We start from the raw sequence: 24,935 nt of genomic DNA, 5'->3' as shown, positions 1-24,935 counted from the left end.
GAATACACATACTACAGTGGGCCCCCAGGTTTTATTGCTCAGGATCCTCTGAGCATCCCAGTTTGTCTAAGTACTCTTTACTGCATTCACAATGATGAAATCGCCCACAGGGAACGTCTCAGAACGTAACCCTGTTGTCCAGTGATCTGTTAGTCTATTTCTTCACCATCCACATAGGACTGCGGGGAAGATTTAACCAAAAACCCCATGGCCAAGGTGACCAGTGTTCACATTCGATCTGATGTTTCTGATTACACATTAGTTCCTCATTTCACTGTTGTTAAAGAGACTTTCCAGAGGGGCACGTGCTCTTGTTACCTCAAGCGTATTATGATCAATGTACTGAAGAACTGGCGATCAACAGCCATGCCCCAGCCACAGCAGCCTGTTTTGAATATGGTATCTTTCACATTTTTTTTGAAGGAACAAAGAGAGGTGGGAAGGGGAAACAGCAGTGTTGACAAGGACTATGGGGCCTGCGAATCTAACACCTGACTACCAGCCATTTGCAGAAAAAGTGTGCCGACTTTTATTTTCAACTGCACATTTGCAGTATGGGTAACAATGTATACATAACTCAATCTGCAGCTTACACTAGGGTTATTTCTCAATCTCTTTCTGTCTCCCTCCAGCCTCTCACACATACACAGACACACCACATATGCACTTTAATAATGTTCGTGGATAATAATGCTATGGACATTCTCTACCTCCCATGCTGTCATTTCTGAAGGAAAATATTCAATTTTGTAATAACAAACAGGAAAAATTTATGTAAATTCGGCCATCCAGGTAAGAATGACCCTGAAGTCAAATGCTGATCTTATACAACTTTCATCAGTATTAGGTTTTTTCCCCTTTTTCTTCTAGATGGTGATCATTTATAACTGACCCTAAGTGTGGCTACGCTATGGAAAATTCTAAAATAGAGAAAAACCCACAGAGGGAAACAAATATTCAAAGAATGTTTAAGATATCAAGAACATAAATTTATTTAAATGTGGAAAAGATGACATGGAAGTAGAAGAAATACTATTAAAAAAGATGAAGGGAGTAAGGGGAAGGAAGCGCTAGGCAGGGTAAGGGGGACGGATGCAATCAAAAGATATTATAGTAAGGGCCGGGGATTTAGCTCAGGGGTTTCGCTGCCTGCTGTGCAAGTGCAAGGACCTGAGTTCGATCCCCGGTACCCCCCCCCAAATATATATATACATATTATAGTATATACATGTATGAAAATTCCACATCAAAACCCAGTATTTTGTAAAATTTATAGACTGTAACAAAAACGTATTTAAAAAAGAATATAAGCTTATTGAATCAAGAACTACACACACAGAATAGGGAGATGGGAGATCATTTTCTTTATATAAGGCCACTGGACACATTTTCCTTATTACTCTAAACATGAATCAAATATGTTGACAGAACGCATGAAAACAATCATTTCATATTCAATCTAAAAAGAAAGAAAAGAAAATCCTCATCATTCCAGCCTGAGGGCCTGAACGCCCACCCTTACCTCAAGAGTAACAGTGATAGTTTTGGTAATAACAATCACAGCATCAGTAAATTCTATGCTTTCCCTGTCCAGACAAAGAGTGAATTTTGAAAAGGAATATCCCTTTCATGACTTTTCTAGGATTCTCAGTGTAAATGAGAGCCAACATTCACTAAGCAATTATAATCCATCAGACTCTATGCCAACCACTTTACAGCTTTTCCTTCATTCTCTGCTCGCCCAAAGTTACGATATAAGCGGTCACTGGACTACCACTTCCCAGATGAGGACAGTAGGGCTGAGGGAGAGCGACACAGGAGGAAGTGAAGTCACAACAGGCCCCAGGCCTGCCTGCCTCCAAAGCCCGAGTCTTCTGTTAGATGATTGCTGGGATGCCTTCTCACACCATTTTTAATTTGTTTATATTAAATAATGTATTTCTAAAGGCAAGCAAACAAATTTGGGCTGTGAAGTATCTACTGTGACAGAAGCACTGGTGTGTGGGAGACAAATATGATTGAGCTCTGGCCCCTTTTATAGAACAGCTAAATTTCATTTACCCAGACACACAGGGTCAGATAATTATATGCCAGAAAGTATTCCCAGATCTTATTACTGATAATACATCTGGGCCTCTACTCCGTGAAAATTACCAAGCAAACGGGATGATTTAGTTTTAACTTTCTCTCTCCACCATCAATAACTCAAATGAAGAAGCTAAGGGTCAAAGCTAAGGGAGATGGAATAATAAAAAGAAAACCTGGCTAACCAGCAAAACTACCCACATGTTTCATAAATAGCCATGGCCTTGCAACTGGACTGTAGGAAATTTTAAAGATCAAAAAAGGCAGCACCATTCTGAGTGTGGAAAACTCCAGGGAGCACTGCATGGTACAGAAAAGAAAGAACATGCAGTACCTTACAACTTATCCATGGAAAATAATTAAACAATTATCTCATCAGTGTAACAGGTGAAAACATCGGTGGTCACAGAAGGTATCTGAAAACTCCTATTCCTTCAGGCCACTGTCGGGGGACCTCTAACAACACACAGTTATTATGAAGACAAGCAAACCCACCGTGATGGAAGTCCCCCAGCCAATGATCAGCGTCACACCATCCTTCCAGCAGAGGCTGCAGGGATACATATCTGGGCGGAGACTCACATCATCCCGGGGCACATTGGTGATTCTTTGCTTCGAGGTGATGTCAAAAATCTTCACACCCTGGAAAGCAACACATTACTAAGCATTCTCTACTCGGAAGAAGGGAAGGAAAGGAAAATTTATTAACAGCCCCTGGTGCACTGCACAAATGAGCACTACAAAATACTGGCAGCATTTATGGGGGAAGGCTATGATCTCCTACTCCTCATGGATCCTGTGAGAACCAAAACTACAAGAAAATCTCCACACTTCTCTGTGGACAAAGGATGTTTTATCAGTAGGTGGCCTGGTAACTCAAATTCAACACAAATGTGAAATGTACAGACATCAATAACTACACTTCCAAACTGACGGACAAGTAACATTTCTAATTGTATTGCTGCACCACAAAAATGAAGTTTGTTTTTGAGAAATCACCTATATAAAGAAAACTACATCTGGTATTTTAAAGTTCTCAAATGGAAACATCGAGCAAGCCACTAGGAATGGACCCTGAAACCACAGGTTAGTTTAACTTTCTTGTGAAAGAGAATAGGTTCTGAGGAGATTTCTATCATTTAAAACTGAATAAAGCTGGGCATGGTAGTGCAACCCTGTAATCTCAGCTCTCTGGGAGGCTGAGGCAGAATTATAAATTCTATCCCAGCCTGAGCACCTTAGTGAGATCCTGTCTTAAAAGAAAAACTAAAATGGTCTGGGGATATGGCTCAGTGCAAAGGCCCTGATTCAATCCCAAGAATGGAAAAGAGAAAAAAAAATCTGATTTACTAAATCATATCTTGAAATTTTCAAAAGATATGCCAGATATAAACTGGCCTCGATTTTTATACAGTAAATTTTAATTAAGTGTGGTACTGAAATTTATGATGCTTTCTTAAAGGCAGGCCCAGATTTCTGCCTCAGATTATGCTGTGAGTACAGATACATCAGCGATATTCTGCACTTATTTCACATCAACTGTTACCAGCCCTTGGCCTTGAAGACCTCATTCCCAGTGCAGCCCTTCAATTATTAAGATGGTTGCTCATTCTCTACTCTCCATGCAGGTTTCTTATTCTAAAGGAGTCCAGAATATGTTGGGCATTACTATCTTATGGAAGCCAAAAGCAATCTAATTTCTTTAACCTCCCAGGTATGATATCGACTGAAATTTAAGATTTTCAGAAATTACTACCAGTGTGGCACCTTCTTCCTTTGTCATAGCCCTATTAATCTTATCTACTCTTCTGCCACCAGGCAAGTACTCAGAAAGCAGAGATGGGCTTTTACCATGTTATTGGCCCAGGCGATCAGATGGCCCCTCCACTTCACGCTGCGGATGTTCCCTTCCCCTTCATGCAGGACAGAAGACTTCCATCTGTTCATCCATGACCGCTCAAACAGCCGGAGCTGGGGACAAACAGCATAAACACAGACTTTCAGAATGGAATCATGCAGTAGAGTCCCTGATTACTATTTTTGCCTGTCAATGTGACCACAAGTCACTCAACATTTTCCTGGTACATGTTTTTTTTTTTTTTTGTACCAGGGATCGAATCCTGGTACATGTTATCCTGCTCAAGAGATGACTGATTTGAGCACTGAAGTTATGATGAAGCCAAGCCACTAGATGGCATCAACACACCAAGAGACACAGGAGTTCATCCAAAGCGCTGCATCAGAGTTCTTCAAATGACTCTCTAGGAACTAATTTATTTCGTAAAGTTTGAAATCAAAGCCTCCTAAGTTTTTCACTAAAACATAGATATCCATTATGGGGTAAGCTGCAGTAGTTAGAAACTGTCTACGTTCTTCATTTAATTCCAGAAAAATGATTTGACAATGACTTTGAGCAATAGTTCATTTCACAGAGAAAGAGAAATTTGCTGTCAAAACTTCCCAGTAGCTAGTGTTTTTATTTAAAAGAATGAATCTATAACTTAAAACCCAGTGGAAAAACTTTAATGTAAAATACATCTGGTTAAATTCTTCTAACAGTGGAGAAGATACAGTTCTAGGAATTTATGCATTGTTATGGGTACAATAAAACATTTTCTTGATATGTCCAATTTATAGCATTTAAGAAAAAACATTTATGTAATACATAGTTCAAGGCATGTAATCCTGAAATATGCTTATCCTTCATAATTATGCAAATGCTGATAACAGATTCCATAAGAAAAAGTTTTGGGGTTTTTGAGACAGGGTCTCACTATGCAGTTCAGGCTGGCCTTGAACTCACTATGTAAACCACGCTGACCTCAAACTTGCGGTAATCTTCCTGCCTCAGCCTCCTGTGTGCTGTGATTACAGGTGTGCAGCACCACACTGGGCACCATAAGACAATTTTTAAAATTTCTACCATTGGAGGCAATTTTGGTTCTTCCCACTCCAGATTAAGGGAGGAAAATACAACAAAAGTGTAAATTTACATTTATTTGTATTTCCTATATATCCTTCTCAATATTTAGGTTCCAATGAATCAGTAGAGGCACCAAAAAAAAAAACACCAACCAACAAACAAACCAAAAAACACCAAAAATAATGAAGCAACAACTAAAAAAAAATCCCAAAAAACTAAACTTACCCATAAGCCACAGGGCACTGTGTCCTGCCAAAGCAGAAGGAAGATGGATGTGTTCCCTATCTTGCCACAGTACAGGCTTCCAATATGGAAGAGGAGGAAAAAGTTGGAGGATATATTTAGTTCTTGCTATAGAGCAAATCACAGTCCACTAGAAAGGCAGCCAGGAACAATTATTGGAACATAAGGAACTGGTCAGATCAGAGTGCCTGTCGCCTGTCTATGGTGGAGGAGTCTGGTGGAGGTGACTGTAAGAGAGGGGCAGGCACGAAAGCACCCGGGGCCACCTGTCGGGAGGACTGGCGGGCTGGCTCGCCCGGAGAGAAGCACGGAGGAGCAAGGTGTCCACTCTGCTTCCTCCCCAACGTGCACTGAGAAAGGACCAGCGGCGCAGTGCTGTGGGGAGAAACAACTGCAGCTGTCTTGAGAAAATTAAATATACCTCTAATTTTAAATTAAATATTCTATAAAATATACTAAAAACAAGACCCCAGTAGAGGCTGTGATTTCGCTTATTTTCTAAAAAGCCTGGCTGGGCAGCAGCCAGCCAGAGACGCCGGGACACCAAGGTGTCCCAGTATGACCAGTGTGATGGGCCTGCAGGGAGGTCAGTCACGGTCCTGGGGAAGCCCAGCTGGAGCACTGGGAGCTGGTGGGCACAGGTGAAAGAGTGCCAGCCAGCTGCCACCTGGAGAGGACAGCTGGGAGGAAGGCAGGCACACTGGCAAGGGGGGACATCTGTGGGAAAATTCAGTATTTGAACAGAATTATCCAGGGAGCAAGAGAAATCGCCCAGTCCCGACTCCATGGGAATAAGACATTCCAAAAACCAGGACAGAACTTTAAAAGTTAAGATCTAACCCTTCTTATCATTCTCAAGTGATAGTAAGAATAAGGTATTAATGACAAAGGGCAAACAAAATAAGATAAAAAATGCTCAGTCCTCTGTAGAGGAGGAAATCAGACTACACACAACCAGAGTTTTCTCAGTACGACATCCACACTGCAAATGAAGGCTGCAAACAAGGCAAAGACTATAGATTTGAAGGTTAATGATAAATAAAACCACATGTGTATGCATAGGCCACATGGCACAAGACAGAAACACTTCCGGGAGGTATGCAGAGGGAGAACTAAATAAATCAAAAGATACATTATGTTCCTGGGCAGTAAGAGCCAAAGCTCTCCAAGAAGAACTTAAATTGCATTAACTTGACCTGTGATTTTAATCCAAGGCCCAAGAAAATTTCAAAGAGATTATTTCTAGAAATTCCAAAAGGAATAGACTCATTTGGAACTGAGTATGGTGGTGCAGTCCTGTATTCCCACCACTCTGGGAGGTTGAGGCAGGAGGATCATCAGTTCAAGACCAGCCTGGGCAACTCGGCATGACTGGGGCTTAAATAAAAAATAAAAAGGGCTAGGGATGTAACTCAGTGTACAGGCCCTGTGTTCAATCCCTGCCCCACCTCTAATAATCATCTTCTGGGGGAAAATGAGAATAACAGGAAATTTTTTATAAATTAAGTACAGTGGTACACTGGTTCACAAATTTAATTCGTTCCATGATTCTAGAAAAGATGGCCACACTCACGTTCATGTGGGAAAGAGAGTCGTGGTCGTATTCAGCACCTGATGCAGAATTCACAAATAAAAACACAATTTTACTAAATGCTTCTGTTTGCGGACCAAAATGTTCCCAAACAAAAGCATTTGTGAACTGGAGTACTACCGCAATTTAGTGTAGGGGGTGGATCTGCCTTGCCAAGTAGTAAAATATTTTACAAAATTAACAGCCCAAACAATTCAGCAATCATCCTAGAATTGACAGGTGAGGAAAAAAGAAAAGAAAGAAGAGACAAAGATGAGTCAAAGTGATACCCCCAGGCCTGGGGTGCTATCCTCTCAGGGAAGTGGGTACCCTCTCTCCTGCTCAGCATCTTTCTGGGGCGTTCTTCAGCTCTGGTTGTGAAGCTTTAAAAGGGACCCTAGGAGCCAGAGATTTAGCTCAGCGGCGCCACGCCTGCCTCTCAAGCACAAGGTCCTGAGTTCAATCCCCAGTACCACAAAAAAAAGAAAAAGGACCCTAGGAGTTCACACGTAGAAAATGCTAAGGAATGATCAGATGAGTAAGGAAGTCTGCAAAGCGATTTATATAACAACCAGGCACGCAGGAGTATGCATGAATTTGTGTGCATTTATGTGTATTAACATATTTACGTACGTTTGCATGTGTATATATGAATATAACATAAAAAGATAGAACGTGTTAAATAAAAATGCAGATTACAAATCAATATTACACATGATGCCCCTTAAAATATGTGTATCCCTATATAAAATAAAATATTACATACAAATTACAAAGTAATTATAATTCTAGAAATGGGTGACAGGAGATTGTATATTGACAATTTCTATTTTATAATTATTCTGCACTGAACATGTCAATTTTTATAATGTTCATACACTAAGGAGGAAAAAATCCATTCTCTTATCAGGTTAATTTACAGAAAGGGTTGAAAAACAAAACAATATCAAAACTTCACTGGTACTTGAAGAAGGAATGTTGGAGGCAAAATGAACATGTATTAGAATTTACAAAAACCATAGCTCCTTTTTAAATAAAACATTACCTTCTTTCAAAAATTGTTATTAAAATCTTGTTGCAATTCCAACAGAACACTCACTCATTGAGTACAGGTGTGATTGGTGGGCCTCCAGGTATGGCAGAGAGGTGGTTCCGGCCTCCCTCTCCTCTGGGCAGGAGGAAAAGGAGAGGAGAAGGATTCTGAATTTAGTCCATCTCAGGGTTGATTCCAACAAACCCTGTGGACCTTACTCTGACATCTGATACGGAGGTGAAGGAGACAAGAAATTTCTCTTTCAGTAAAAGTTTTGCAAGAGATATATGAAAAATAGGATGAAAATTTAAATGTAAAAACAATTATTATAGTAAAAGACAAATAGCTGTGAATCTTCCTCAAATTACCCTGCCTTGCCTCAAACATGATTATCCCGTCATTCTTGTGACTTTCTGAAGCAGTTCTGGAAGTGTTGTTTCTTGTATGTCTTTAGTTGTGCTGTCATGGCTGCCCTGGTGTCCTGAACTGATTTAAAATTTTTACCTTTCATGGTCATTTTGACTTTGGGGAAAAGCCAGAGGCACGCAGTACCAGATCTGGTGAATAAGATGGTTGAGGAGACACTGTCATTGTTTTTCACCAGGCTGTCTTTCCAATGGATGGCACTTAGTACCAGCACTCACCATTATTTTTTTCAAAAATCACACCTTGTACAGATGAAAGAAGACTTCCAGAACTGCTTCAGAAAGTAGCAAGAACCATGGAACAAGTGTGTTCAAGGGAAGGGGGAGTATTTTGAAGGGGACAAATAGCACTGTCTTTTACTAGAATAAATTTTTAAAAAATTTTAATTCATTATATATTTTAATCATCTCTTATATAGTACAGATAGACAAACTGCATTTTATTCAACTGATGTGTGCTAAAGAAATAATACACTGACTTCTAGAAATGAAAAAATTTAACTGACACAACTTTAAATGTGATTCTTGTGATTTTCTGATGTTTTTCCAATAGTTTCAATTACTTTAACTCATGTTTCATGATTCAAAAATAAACTACCTGCTAAATAACCAGACTCAAATATATCAGGGAAGATCATTATTTAGGAGAACTCTTATAATTTAAGTAATTCCCCCAGAATTTCTTGGTTCTGTTTGTGTCTTATGGTCACAGAGGTTCCATCACAGAACAAAGACTGCTATGTCTATTTATCTTATTCCCTGAGACAGGTGTGTTGTTACGACTTTGCTATTCCCCAAAAGACTAAAGTGCCGGGGAAAAGGACTGTATTTCATACTTTCATTTTGCTAGACACAGAAGGTATAATAAACATTCGATACAAATAGACTTTCCTAGGTCTCTTCCTCTTACTTCTTTACTTCTCTGTCCATACATTCAGTGAGTTCATTACAGGCAGAACTAATTAATAATTACCCCAAACCCTTCAGTTACCAAGCCCATCTGTAGTTACTAATGTCCCAAACTATTTTGAACAGGCGCTGGAATCTACCCTAATCTCAACGTTTTAAAGGAAAAAGCCCTAGGGCTATTTCATGCAATTAAAACATCTTTACTGTCCAACTCCTGTAAGGCTGGTCAATTTACATTGTGTTCAAGGATATAATTTGTGCATAACTTGTCAAGTTATCTATAATTTGTCAATTTGTACATAACTTTTCAAAACTTTGAAAAGTACTTTCAAGGTTAGCTCTTGTTCTCTCTCTCACTTACTTAAAGGGAATTCAATCCAGGGCCTTTGCATTGAGCTACATCCCTAGGCCTCTTTATTTTTATTTTGAGACAAGTTCTCAATAAGTTGCTACACTGACCAAGCTGGGCTCAAACTTGCAAACCTCCTGCCTCAGTCTCCTACAGTGCTGGGATTACAGGCCTGCGCCACCACCCCTATTCAGTTTAAGTCACGGTAGCGCCTTTACTGCAGGGCACAAACTGGCCCCACAGTCATCCTGCCCAGATGACCTGCTGCCTGCAGGAGGCTCTGGGCTTGCTCCGAGCTTACTTCTGGCTCTCAGGGATCTCATCTGCTGCTCACCTCTGCATCAGCTCACTGGCCCACTGCAGCATTTATTTCTGCCTTTCTTCTCAGCCCTACTTCTATTCTTCATTCACAAGTCCATTTTTTCAATCCTTGCATAGTGTCAAACCTTAAATGTCAGTTCATAATTACAGCAGCATTTCCGTGCAGGATGTGATTTATAACATTTAGTCTACAGGATGCAGAGCTTCCCACAAGAGAGAGAAGGGGCAAAGGATCCCTCTCCGTTTGCTTTTTAATCCTAATCTATGGGAATTTCTAGCAGAAACACATTTTCTGGCAGGAAGGTCCAGGAAAGTTCTGCCTTAGTGATTTAAGAAAAGATAAACTCCTTTTCTTACAAACATTCTACACTAATTTAACTACCACAAAGCTATCTGCCTCTATTTCACTGACATTTAATAAAATCCATTTCTTTCTTCTGGACATAAAACTGCCTCGAGACCTACTGAGCACGAAGGTTCTACAAAGCATTTTAAGGGGGCAGCCATTAAGCGGACTACCCTTAAAGGCAGCTGGTTAATTTATTTAGTTCATCCTCCACATCCTGTAATATTGAATTGTCATTATCACAATACTGAGAGCAATTTAAGCTCAATGGGAGCTAAGTACATAGAAAGGAAAAGCTGTTTCCAAGAGGTCTGGTTTTTTGTTGGAGAAAGTATTTTAAGGCTTTATTTCCCATAAATTCACATTCTGGCCGTCAGCACTCTTGGTACTTATATTTCAATAGGAGCCCTCACATCCCAGCAATATACTTTATTCTTCTATGTTCTGTGCTGATAAATCTATCTAGTGCTTCCCTATACTGCAGAGTGGTAGAAGGATGCTCATCCCAGGATCTCCCACGCATGTGGCAAGATTCCTATCAGGCTGTAATAAAGCCACCAATTCTGATCGCCTCATGCTTGTCATTACCCATCACCACTCTCCCAGATGGAGCAGAGGGGCATGATTGGCCCAGTTTTAATCATTGTATGATCTTTCAAGTTTATGAATCACTTGGCTCCTTAACGTAAGGCTTCCTCAGTACCAGCTATGCTGTTTGCTGTGAGGCAGAAAAGAAAATAGAAAGACTGGGAGGGGTGGCAGGCCGTGGAGAGTTGCAGACACCAGGTGCATTCCTACAGGAAGGACCAAGGGGCTGGAAGCATCAGATTCCATAAAAGAGAACCTCTGCTAGGCCAGAGAAGACACTGGCACTCGAGATAATAAAGTGGAGAAAGAAAAAAACGAGAACCCTAGCAAATTAGAAAACACTCCGTAAGATAGCCTCAGAAAGAAACAGAGGGCACAATGAGGGAGGGAGAAGACTTGCCACAGAAGGACTTAAATATGTAACATCTGCAAAGGACTGAAATTTAAAAAGTCAAGTGAGCAAAACATCAGCGAGTGTGTGAAGGCCTGGGATGGGGGCTGGCTGCTCACAGCCCAGAGCAATCTGGAGTCTCACAGAGGCAGGGGGGACCCGGGAGCCCACAGGGCAGCTGAGTGCCTTTGTTTAGCTTCCCGCTCTGGCTCGGGACCCAAGCTTTAAAACACATGGCTTTTCTACGCATCAACAATAGAGTTACTATCTCTGTAGAGAAAGAACACAAAACATGTAGGAAGAAAGGAAATTAAAATTCAGTGGTTATTTTCTGGACAAATCTCTCAATCTTCTTTTCTAAAAGTCAATTAACACATTTAAAAGAAATTAAATACAGACCAAATACTACCACAAAATGAAGTCTCTACATAGGATTCCTAGAGCCCATTTGATTGGCCATTTACTTACAGGCAACATTTGATTAAACAGGATGCCAGTAAAATATAGGCTTGGACAAGCCTGTGAAGTTAACTAATTTTATGAAAACTATGTAGACAGACAAATGTTTTAAAATTTAAAAACACTGCACCAACATAAAATAACACTCAATTTAGCAACCAAGTAATCCAACTACAGGTTCAATGTGAACAAAAGAAGCTAAACAGCTTTGATACCACTTAGAAGCAGTTTCTTCTATACAAAAAAAAAAGAAAACAAAAACACACACACAAAACTAGAGATGACAGGTATAAATCTATATATCTATTTGTGTGAACTGTACCCAGAATGCAAAGCAGGCTTTTATTTAAAATACTGATCTGTAGTTTCAGCTTATGCAAACTCTCAATTGCAAATATGATTTCAGAAATGACTGAGTCACCTACTAATAATTTTACCACTGAAACAAAATCTTCCATGTGGATCCCACAGGCTTAATTAATAAAGCAGATAGCTAATGCCAAATTCTCTGGGTTTTTCTGTCTGTATCCATCTTAGGATAAATTGCTAGGGCTGGGATCAAGGATAGATTCTTTCAGTAGCAAGTCAGAGAAAACACAAAAATCATGCACTGGGTGATTAAACCTGAGTTAGTGCCCTGTATAATGAACAAGTACCTCTAATTTTAACTTACATTATCTTAACTATAGAAAATGATAAGGAGATCCTTGTACAGTAAATATATGAAAAAGAAACAAAAAACTGCTAACTCCTGAATAACAAAATCATTACCGGAACCTGGGTTTATGTATTTAACAAGTCCATCATTTATTTGAGAGTAAAATAAAAGAGTGATGGTAGAGATCAGGACACTATCTCCAGAAGAAACCCAGCCCAATGTACCTGCCTTCAGTTTATATTCACTCATTTTCCATCTCTGTGGAACAGTGGGGCTCCCTGGGTACACAGTCACTGATGGGGGATAGATTCACACCCTCAGGGGAACGTACACTCCCCTCTCCACACACATTGCTGTCTACTCTGGAGAAGTCTCACTCACACTCCTATAGGAACGAGAATAACTAGGCACATACACACAGCTAGTGTAAACTGATGTACATTTTCTGGAATGCAATTTAACTTAGTAGTATGTATCAAGAGCCTAGAAACTAATCATAGCCTTTATTTCAGGAATTCTAATCATAGGACTCAAGGCTAGGAAAATATCCAAAAGAACATACAGACGTTCACACTCGGAAGATTTCTAGCTTCATCACAGTATGATTTCTGACAACCAAACACTGGAAATAACCTAAAGGTCCAATGAAAGGAAAATGGTGTAAAAAACTGATCAGAGGGGCCGGGGATTTAGCTCAGTGGTTCTGCTGCCTGCCTCACAAGCGCAAGGTCCCAAGTTCAATCCCCAGTACCAAAAAAAACTGAGTAGATTCCAGGATGGAATATTATGCAACTGGAATATTAAATGTCACTAACCTGAAAATAAAATTCAATAAGGTAGGAAATTTTATATGCTACCTATGTTAAATTAAAACAAGATTTAAAATACTGTAGTTGAGATTATCTTACACATTCTGTTTTATTGTAAAATATCAAAAAAGTACAAATAAATGCCAATGAAAGCTGGAAAGTATATCCATAATCCTGCCCAGACACAAACACTGTCAACAATTTGCATGAATATACTCCTGTATACAACTGTATTTCCACAAAAGATGCAATCAGGACATGCACATGTTATGCTAAAGCACTTCATCGGAAGAAATCAAATGCTGGGCATTTTATTTGTTCACACTGAGAAAGAGAGCCGATATGTGGAAGCCCTCACAGCAGGGCCTTGGTGTTCTTCTGATAAACAGAAACAATTTCACAGAAAATCAACATCATAAGAACAAGTCTCTGTGACCAAGAAGAATCAGGACAAAAACAAGACCATGCCATAATCACTTCTCAAGGAGCATTTTCCAAACATAACCACACCCTGGCTAAAAGGAGACTGGTGTTTACCAATTCTGACTTTAGTTCTATTCAGTCTTTTTTCCTTCTACATAAGATTTATTAAAATACTCAGGTACATAATAATAGCATCCAATCTGGAGCAAACTCCAATGTCCTTAAGCCTCCCCCAATCGCCTTCAATATCAGCCCCAACCCTACAATATCTCTTTCCTAACATCCTCTTCCTGATACCCTATGGCAAGCCTCCTGGTGATGTTAGGTATATATAGCCTGTTCACTATTGTTAGACATTTACCTTGTTTCAATTTCATTGTTATAAACATTAAAGAGGAGTTTTGGCTGAAAATGAATTAGAAAGAAACAAAAACAAAACAAAACAAGGTTGAGGGGAGTCTGAAACGCCTGAAGACAAAGAAAGGATTAAAAAATTACCTATAATGAAACCTACATCCATACAAGAAAACTCACATGCATATATTTTCACCTCTCAAATGACTAAGAAAATTCATTCTCCTACAAATCACCATTCTGATTAAAGAATGATATTAACTTCCTTCCACCAATAGTGTTCCATTTACCTTCTTTTGGGAACCTACCACCCACCATTCCAGAAATCAAGATAAAATTTGTGTACAGCACCTAATGTGGACCCTGAAATGAGCTTGTGCTCATGGAACAGATTCAAGCCAGATATTCCTGTGACATGACTTAGTTTCTACTGGCAATGCCAATTAACAATGGCTGCAATCACAGCTCCTTGCTTTATGTAGCCTTATTAAAGAGAGGGAGGAGGGAGGACTTACCAGTGCTAGTGATTGTCAATGGGTGTTAAACCCCACAAGAAAGCATGATGAGTTGCCGGGGATTTAGCTCAGTGGCGACGAGCCTACCTCACAAGTGCAAGGTACTGAGTTCCATCCCCAATACCAAAACAAAACAAAACAAAAAAACCCCACATGATGATGAGCATCTTTGGCTAGGTGATGATTCTATTACTCAAATATGCAAAGGAAGATACTGTCAGCAAGAGGCAAAGATGGTTTGCCCCAAGAAGAGAGATGGTAGGCTTAATATCAGGGTTCAGGGAAAAGCTGGGATCAATACAGAAAGATTATACATAAAAAGTTAGCTGAATTCATTAAAGAAAAAAGTCTTCTATTCTTAACAGGCATTTGATGGGTATGAATCAAGAGGCTTATAAAAGAAAACAAAGTTCCTATGGATAAGCTTCTCATCCCACCCCTTGACGACACTTTGGGAACCCTACACATTCATATCACAAAAGCAACTGATGCTTAAGACAAATGAGAAATTATAAAAGCAATGAAGATAACTCATTTTTGAGACTAAAAATGATTTCTGCTTTAAGCAATGGGTTTCTATTTTTGGTTTCAACTAATCTAGAATTCACAGCAAATCCCACCAAAATATACCTTAATAACAGAGCAATTTTGCTAGTTGGTTTTATATACTAAAAGAAAGGTTTATGAAGGTTACACTTATGTTTTGCTTCCAATTAGTTGGTGATTTTTAATCAATTTTGTCATGCTGACAGCATAAAATGAATTTCTAGGAATAGAATCATAACATAAGACAGTACCTAGAAAAAATAAAATTATTTATTTAGTGTTCAACATGCAACCATTAGGACACATATTAGTGGCTGCCTGTGATTTAGTACTGAATTGATTAGGAAGCCTAAAAGCACCTATTTTTAATTCATGAAAATATTCAGTGGATTCCCTTGAAAACTACAGTGGTAAGGATTATATGGGAAAAATGTGTATGTAGAAGACTGTCCAAGAGCCAACCTGCAGAAATACCTGAGTCAGATAATGGGCCATGCACAGAAATATGTAACTAATGCTAAAATTCTAACCCTAAGAACTCCAGCTCCAGCTTGACCAGAAGATAAACACATAAGAAGTACCTATACATTTCATATTTAGTGACTGGAGTGGTTAAGAAAACTCCTTGGACAATTCTAAAATTTTTGTAGTTGTGCAGGGGGAAGGGGAGATGTTGGGTGAAAGGGTACAGATTTTCGATATTAAGATGAATAACTTCTGGGGATCTAAGGTACAGTACTGTGACTGCAACAGTCACCTTTCCACTGGCTGGGACAAAATACCTGACATTCAAAACTTAAAGGAGAAGAGGTTTATTCTGGCTCAGTTTGTGAGATACAGTCTACAGCTGTCTGGCTATAGTGGAGAAATGGTATGGTGGAAGGGCATGGCATAGGAAAGCTGCTCACGTTATGGCAGACAGGAAGTGAAGAGTGAGGTGAGGAGTGAGAGGGAAACGCACCCTTCAAAAGCCAACACTCCCAATGACACACTTGTTCCAACCAGGGCCCAACTCGTAACAGCACATTAAGCTATGCATTCATCAATGGATGAACCCACTGATGAGTGTAGCATCTCCACATGATTCAGCCACCTTCCCAAAGTCCCACGTCTGAGCACATGTGGGATACTATGGATCCCATAACAGTAGTAGATAACACTATACTGGACAATGAAATTTGCTGAGATAGATTTTAAGTGTCCTCATCATACACACCAAAAGGTAACTACATGAGTTACTGGCAACCACTTCATAACATACTAGATCATATCATATACATTAAACATTATAATTTTTATTTGGCTAATATGTTTCAATAAAGGTGGGAAAAATAAAATTTTGAAAAAAAATTTAGTTATATTTTTTAAAAAGCTACTCTATTAAATTTCCTTTCAGAAGGATTCAAAATGAAATTTGTTATTTGCAGATGACCAGTGGAAGCTTATAGGGCTACCTGATGCTACTACTTGTCCTTCAGGTGAAATTTTCCACAAGCCTTCAGCCCTGAACAGGGAAGCACTTTTCCTCATTTCATTCATGCTCGGCCTTTCCTTGTTTGCCGACTGCCATTTTCCAGCTTGCAAAGCAATTTGTTCCCGCGGCCAAGTCCCCTCATTTTATCCCCCTACAACACCAAACAGCTGACTATCTCGTTTCTAGAAATGAACTCCACTGTGAACAGCACTGCAACAATTTAATAATTTGTCAAAGTGGTAGAACCAGTTATTATGAAGTATATTTCAGAGTTCAAAGGTAAAGGTCACACAAAGCTAAAGTTTATCTTGCTGACCAAGAAAGTTGTACAATTAAAGAGAAAAAATCCAGACAAGATCCACTTGGCAGATTTATTTCTGAAACAGAAACTTCATTTGCTATGCTCATGTTTCAGAATTCTTACTATACAAGCTTATACTTTTAAAAAATCCATTGGTTCACGTGTTTGAAAGCTCTCTCCAATGGCATGTTTAAGAGAGATGCTTTTTCTTTTCTGTTTTTTTTTCCAACATGGAAACAAAACAGAATTTAAAATAAGCTTTTTATGCTCATGTGTCAAGTAGTGGAGTCCATAAATCTAGCCATGGCATTCAATTACTAAGAAGTTACCTTGAAAACCTAAAATAAAAGTTTATGCCAGCCAGACAGAACTATATAGCTTTCTATTCCCAGTCCCTCATGGGTAAGGAACTATCTTGAAATACCTAAGAAAGCTAGAACCTTAAAAAGGAAACTTGAAGAAATGTGCCAAACTATAGTCTGGGTTTTTTCTGCCATATGCTATGCTTTATGGCCCAATTTGGTATGTGCCAATTACTTCAATAAAATTTTTTACAGAAATAAAAAAATTTAATAACCCTAAGTCAAGTAAAATATTAAATTAGAGCTCTCAGTTATTCTTACAAATGGCATGAATACCTCATTATGGGAATTCCATTTTCTTATTTATCTTCTCTAACCTCTGTGCCACTTTAACCTACTGTTTACAGAAATGTTGATGTCATTTTGAGGATTACAGAATGGCTCAGTCTGTGGATCAGTGTTCTTACAGGTTAAGAATGCCTATATTCCATGTTAGATTTTCACCTCACTAGTCTTTGCTCAGGTATTTTTTTCCTGAAGATTAAATTATTTCTCAAAGGCAAAGGTCATAACCTCTCAGTTATATTTGACTTTCTCGCTTGCTTCCCCTGTATGGCTGTCACCGGCTCTAAACCGAGGAGTATCCAGAACATAGACTCTATTGCAAAATCATCATTTGCTAAATGTTGGGCTCCTCACACCTGTTCTGTTTACATTTGTGGTGGTGCTAGCTTAAAATCACAGTTGAAATGATTAGAGTTGATTTTGGGTCAATATAGTCTTTATTTTTTCTCATTTTTCAAAAGTATAAACTTCCACAAGGCAGCCATAAAGCAGCATCACCTCCTCAAAATTTACTAACATTTTCCAAATAAAGGTAATCATGTCACAATAGTCCCTCACTCTTAATCTGATCTTTTAAAGGCTGTTTTCTTAGTTTTTAAAATCAAAGATGTATTTCTTACTGAAATTAGAAAAGTATTTCCTGAAGCATCAACTAAATCAACACAAACAAATAGAACACACTAATGTCAAAACCATACAGCATAAGTGGTCTTTATAAGTCTATACTGTAACCATAGAGAAGAAAGAAATTCTCTGGAGATTTCTGCAAACCACATCAAACTGGTGCACATTTTAGAACTCTTGTCTCTCTGTACACAAAGGTGTCATCATACTTTCTATTAGCTACTAAGTATTTATTTACATAATAAACTTTAATGGAGCCAAAGAAATGAGTCCACAATTTGTACACTATGAATTCTTAAAAAGAAGACATTATATGCCTTTAAGGCCTCTCACATATGTTCGGGAAATTGTAATGGCTTTTAAAAGGAAAAGAACCAAAAGTCAAAATGTTTTAAGAATAGAAGTTAATTTGTCTGTCATTCCATAAGTAATTATAAAAACTTAGTGGCTCTAAAACCTAAAAGAGGCATTGGCACAAGGATAGAGAGATAGGTAGATGAATAGAACCATAAGTCCAGGATAAACTCAGGGATTTACAGTTAACTGATTTTCAACAAGAGGGACCAAAGACAACAGGGAAAGAACAGCCCTCCAAACACTAGGCAGAGACAACTGATATACACATGCAATAGAATGCATCTAGACCTTTACCTTACACCATACGTAAAAGTGTACTCAAAATTCACCATAGACTGCAAAATTCTTAAAGAAAATATAGGCATTAACTTGTATGACCTTACATTGGCAATAATTTCTTAGCTATCACACCAACAGCATAAACATTTCAAAAAGGTGATAAATCAGACTTAATCAAAATTTAAAACTTTAGGGCTTCAAAGGATAGCATCAGTGAAGTGTAAAAAACAACTTATAAGTTTGGAAAAATATTTGCAAATCATATGTCTGATAAATATGCAAAACACGTGAAGAATGCTTACAATTGCTAATAAGCAATTAAAACTCCACAAGGAATGTGAATGGACATTTCTCTAAAGAAGATATGTAAGTAGACAATAGAGACATGAAAGAAAAGATGGTAACATCATTAGTTATTAGGAAAATGAAAGTTAAAACCACAATGAGACATAATTTACTACGCATCACGATGGCTATGATCAAAAAGACAAAATTCAATGTTGGAGAGGATGCAGAGAAACTGAAACCCTCTTGTATTTCTTCTAAGAATGTAAAATGTTGCAGTCACCTTGGAAAGCAACTTGACAGTACTTGCAAGTGTTAAACACAGAGTTACTACATGACACAAAAATTCCACATTCATGGGCCGGGGGTTTAGCTCAGTGGTTCCACTGCCTGCCTTGCAAGCGCAAAGACCAGAGTTCAATCCCCAGTATCAAAAAAAAAAAAAAAAAAGGAAAAATTCCACATTCGTGATAAATGAAAACACACAGGCACAAAAAGTTGTATACAAATATTCATAGCAGCATTATTTATAAATGCCAAAAAGTAGAAAGAGCCCAAATGCTCATCAACTGAGACAGTAAGATAAATAAAATATGATATATCCATACAATGGAATATTTGAACATACAAAGGAATGACATACTGATACATACTGTACTAAACACACACGTACCTAGAAAATGAAACAAGCCATACAGAAAAACCACATATGATTCCATTTATATGAAATATCCAAGATTTATATGAAATATCCAAACACAGGCAAAATTACAAAGAAAATAGATTAACTATTGCCTAGGGACAGAAGGAAGGAGATAAGTGATAGCTAATTGGCAAAAGGTTTCTTTTTAGGGATATGAAAATATTTTAAAATTAAGTGATGGCTGTGCAACACTATAAATTAACTACAAACCACTGAATGGCACACTTTAAACAAGGGCATTTTAGGGTATGCAAATTATATATTAATAAAGCTAAAAATATCTAAAAGAAAAATGACAATATCATCTACATTTGCCTGTGTGACGACATGATTCTTCATTTCAAATGATCACACATGTACTTATATCAAGTCGAGCATATTAACTCTGGTATAAAATATAATTAGTTCTGCATGGTATTTTTTCTTTTAAATTATTTTAATCCAGAAATTCTACTTCAGTAATATCATTTTTATTCAATTTGTGAATTTTTTAAATTTAGTCTCATTTTGTATACACACAAACATATTTTGTGCTTAGAAAGAAATGTCTACAAATGTATTTCTGGAGAACTGAATAGGCAAAAAACAGAAATCAGAATTCTCTTGAAGACTGGACATAGAACCAGCTGTCCATCAGTAAATGCTAACTGAAGAGATAAACCAAGCCCTTGATGTTCTTACATGATCAGCATTTGGTGAATACTACTTATTTCATAGCTTATTCAGTTTTCCATAAATTCCAAGTTTGCCAATAGTCAGATGCTAGATTACACTACGTTCTGCAAAGCTTATGAATTCTCTCAAGCAGATCTGCCTCAAACTGTGACATGCACAATGTTCTTCCTACAAATGTCTGTAAGTGATGTGAAATGCAAAGTAGAAGGATGAAGAATATGTTACTGACACAGTTAACCCACATATCACGTAGGCAGACAAAACTAATGTGGCACATTTGATGATATGCTCATGGTATAAATGCCATTATTAAAGTTCACTGATTATTAAGAACAAAAAGCAACGCAGGACAATCTCACCTTTATATTGAGTCCAACCACTTGGACATCACATCTTCAGCATGTTCTTTTACCCTCATACATTCAAGAAGTAGGGGCCAACTGTAAAATCTCTAACTCCTGATACTGGAAATGGGAACTCAAAGCTGCATCACTGGGAAATATTTAAACCAAAGTGATTTATCAATATTTTAAGTACATGGTGGATTACTAGCAGAAGGCAGCAGACATCCTTGAAGTGGATCCTCTAGCCCTAGTCAAGCCTTCAGATAACCACACTCTCAGTCAATATCTTGACTGCACTAAAGCCAAAGACCCTCAGCCAGAACCTAATTGCTAAACCACCTTTCAATTTTCAAGCTCAGGTAATAAATGTTTGTTGTTTCAAACCATTAAAAAAAAATGGTAGCAACTTACCAAATCTTTATCCTTCCCGAGTTTTCAGTGAAAATGCTTTAGTTTAAATCACAGTTAAGCGAATTCATGCTACACTGGACACAAAATTTCCTAACCCAAAAAGTATTTACTAAAGAGATATAAGGGGAATTTTAAAGTTACTCTTTCTTGAAGTTGACAAAGACAAAGACATTATTTTTGCAGACATGGATCTGCTGAAATCCAAGAGATTAACTATCATAAAATATTCAAATCAACCACTGCCACAGGGCTTCAAAGTAGTCATCTCAGAACTTCATATTACTATAAAAATAATTACAGACTACTACTGTTTTTGTACTGGCTCAAAATTGAATATGAAATAATATTTATAATTCCAGTATGGTGACAGTGATAGTGTTTTGTTATAAAAAAAACTTGTTTTAAAAATAAATCTCTGGTTAATAAAAATAGAAAAAAAAATTTACTTGCATTATCAGCAGATTCTTTCATTTGAGAATTTACTACATAAACAGAAGGATTTCATGTATAGAAGAAAGGTTTCACTCTCGTTTTTTTAAGTATTCAATGACATAATAAAATGTGCCAGGAACATATCAGTAAGGACCAGACAGATTTGTCCTAAAATTTTATCAAAGCCTGCAAGAGATATTCTACAAAGGGAAAAACAAAACCAATAAGTTAACTCTTCTTTTGTTATTTTTAAATGTTGCCTCTTGTTTTTGTGGAAGGGACAAAATTTCAAATCTCCAAGCGGTACTAAGAGCAAGTTCTCTCTTTTTCTTGCTATATACCTACTTCAAAGGAAAGTACTAAGAAACAATGGCCTGAACTCCACCAAGAGATAACAGTCTTACAATTTAATTACATTTTCTTTCTCAAAATTTCTCCTAAAGAACAAATATTCAGATATTAAAAACATTAAGGATAAATTACCGCGCCATCTATACATCATGGTGGGACATGTTTACCTTCTTCCCTCCGGTCACAAACTGCTTACAACTGGATCTCACAAAGTGTGGATGCACAGCAATGATCTACAAGAGAAAAAAACCCAACCCTGGGTTAAGAGTCACAGTTGACAGAATGAAAACTGTTTATACATTACAAGCAGCATGACATAAAAACTATCCTGTTGACAGGAAGTAATGTATGTGAGTAAAATTCTACAACTGAGGACATCTGAATCTTGCTCTCATAGGAAAAGATGTGTTCCTCAAGCCAGATCAGAGCTCCAAGGCTAGCAGGGATTCTTGCTAGTTTCTGGCTGAGGGGAACCCTCCAAGTACACACCCCTCTATCGAGGCAGCAGGGGAGGTTGATCAAGATAGCAGATGCCACAACTATTTGTAACCAAGGACAGACTGTGTCCTTGTGCAATGACGGATGGCACAAAGAGGAAGAGGTACAGCAGTGCAGCTCACAGACCATCCGCAGTTACACCAGGACCTCTCAGCAGGACAGACACAGAGGCAGCAGACTAAGGGTCCCGGGGCTGGGCATTCAGGACTCTCCCTTCTCCCCACAACCCTAGTTCCTGTCCCCTAGTCCCAACTGATCTCACTCAGCCTCCAGCAGCTCCTTGTACTCAGCTCTCTCCCAAGGCTGCTATCTCAAAATTTAAAAATAAACAATAAATAGGGATATAGCTCACTAGTAGAGCACCTGCCTAATATAGTCAAGACCCTGAGTTCAATCTCTAGTACCACAAAAACAAGAGTCCTTCTAGCTTTCTCCAGAACATAACAGGCATCTCTGCTCCTTAAAAATACCTTCAGACATAAGAACAGAAAACCATCAGGGCCATCGCTGTGGACTGCTCCCCCTTCACTGCCTGCTTTGCAGTGTGTCTGCTGGGCAAAGGGCTGGGGCTTGTTTCCAGGTCACCCTCTTTCCCTGGCTGCTCCCCACTGCCTAGAGCTGCTCCAGGAAATATCTCCTCCTCTGACTTTAATCTTTCCACCTCCTGATTTTTACCACCAAACAAAACACGACCTCCACAATCTACCCTGGACGCTGCCACTGCAATCTGCCAGGTGATCCACTGCCTTTATTTCCAAAGTTCTTTTACAGCAGAGTCTTTACTGGGTGTCTTGACTCCCTCGCCTCCAATTTACTATGAAAGTTGTCCTTACTACATTCGTCAGAACTTTACAATGACCAAAAAAACCACCCCAAACCAAAACCAAAAAAGCACCCTTGATCCAGTCTTCCCACCAGTTACTCTTCATGTTGCCTCTGACACCACAGCCCGAATCTTCCCTCTGGAATCCTCTCCTGCGGCATCTGTGGCACCACCCTTCCCGATTTCCTTCTAACTGCTACTGATCAGACCACCACTTTGCTGCTTGTCCTCCACTGCCTGAGTCTTTAGTATGCTCCAGCCTTTCAATATCAGTCTTTTGTTCACCTTTAAAAATGGCTTCATCTTACTTAACTCTAGTTACATATCCTGTGTTTAATCTCTATCCTGAGGTTCACATCCATGTCTCCAAAACCCTGTAACATCTCCTCCTGATGCCCTACAGTGAATTACAAGACCAATCCAGCAATGCTCTGACTCAGACCATCCCTTACTGCAATTGATGGCCTGTCACAACATCACCAGAGCAAGACTCTGGACTTGCCTCAGGTCTTCTAACTCTGGTCTTTCTGATCCTGGCATTACTGAGGGCAGAAAGTGTACTTCCTAACGGATTTCTAAATTCACCACTTCAACTCTATCTTGAATAATCACAACTGCTCTTTGCTCTGAGCTCCTGCTGTTGTCCCCAGAGTACTGCATAAGCCTTCTAAATTGTCTGTCTCCAACCACTCCCTGACTTAAATCACCTCCATTCTGGCAAATTCAGCTTCCTAAAACACACCTCAGATCTTATCTCTCCTGTACCTATTGGTCAATAGGGTTTAAATAAACAAGTGGAAAAAAATGAACGACCTCATCCTCTGACAAGTACAACAAATGCCTTCCCACAACTGTTATCGAAAACTGGTCTTCCTGCCTCTTGTCCATCAGACCTGCAATCTACACTGTATACAGTCACTGTACTAATTTCCTCAATGCACAGCAGCTCAATTTATGTTACTCCTTTGTTCTTATACACTCAATAATTTCTCCTTATCAGATGGACTCCAAATTCCTGAGCCTCAATATAGAGCCAGCCCCAATCTGCCTGTATAGCTCTCACTAAATTAGTCTTTGATGTACCACCTAAGCTAGACTGTTTGCCACTTCCTGAACAGTTTGAACTTCCCAGCTTCTCCGTTTCTATTATGTTGTTTTTTCACATGGAAAGCCAGCTTCTCCGTGTGCCTGTCCACTGACGCAAGCCCAGTCAAACATTACTCCATGCATGAAGCCATCACTAAAAGGAACAGCTTAAAGTAACTCTTCAATTTTGTAGTCTTTTATATTGTTTTTACCTGAATCTTTAATCACTGTGTGTGTGCATGCGCATGCATAGGAGCGTATGTGATTTCATCCACTACTATAAATGCTCCCTGAAGACAGACTAAGGTCACAGTCCCATAATATACACGCCCTCTTTCGTAGCATCCAAATGGTACCAACACATCCTAAATGCTGAACAGATACTTACTGATTAAATGAATACTGTAGTCTTCATTGCCTTAGTTGAAAAATCTCATAGAAAAAAACTTACTTTAATGGGACAGTCAAAAGTCTCATGAAATTCTTCTCCAGAATACAGTCCAAACACCTGCACCTAAAGAAGTGAACAGATCATATTAGTTCACCATGACAGGGACAGAAAAGGCTGCTGAGTCAGTGAGAAGATGCTACCAAGAGTAAAATAAAGGAAAGTAGAACACAGAATGATCCAAGGTGTTGCGGTCACTATTAAATACCCTTTGAAAACAATGCTGTCAGGATGAGGGCCTTCCACTGTA

At 38.7% G+C, this 24,935-nt stretch overlaps 1 protein-coding gene across 1 annotated transcript in view; it reads right to left on the bottom strand.

Moving 5' to 3' along the window:
• Positions 1 to 24,935, bottom strand: part of Vps41 (VPS41 subunit of HOPS complex) — a 175,461-nt gene that overhangs the window by 61,568 nt on the left and 88,958 nt on the right. The window contains exons 6-9 of the mRNA XM_004840263.4: positions 24,689 to 24,751; positions 21,998 to 22,063; positions 3,937 to 4,056; positions 2,581 to 2,727 (exon numbers count right to left, since the gene is read on the bottom strand). Of these exons, the coding sequence (XP_004840320.1) occupies positions 2,581 to 2,727; positions 3,937 to 4,056; positions 21,998 to 22,063; positions 24,689 to 24,751 (396 nt within the window). The remainder of the gene's footprint in view (positions 1 to 2,580; positions 2,728 to 3,936; positions 4,057 to 21,997; positions 22,064 to 24,688; positions 24,752 to 24,935) is intronic.

This window comes from Heterocephalus glaber, unplaced genomic scaffold (assembly GCF_053883595.1).
Source record: "Heterocephalus glaber isolate CG9 unplaced genomic scaffold, H.glaber_assembly_v1.0 deba00001610, whole genome shotgun sequence".
In the NCBI taxonomy this organism is placed as follows: Eukaryota; Metazoa; Chordata; class Mammalia; order Rodentia; family Bathyergidae; genus Heterocephalus; species Heterocephalus glaber.
This window is presented reverse-complemented; position numbering and strand designations above follow the sequence as displayed.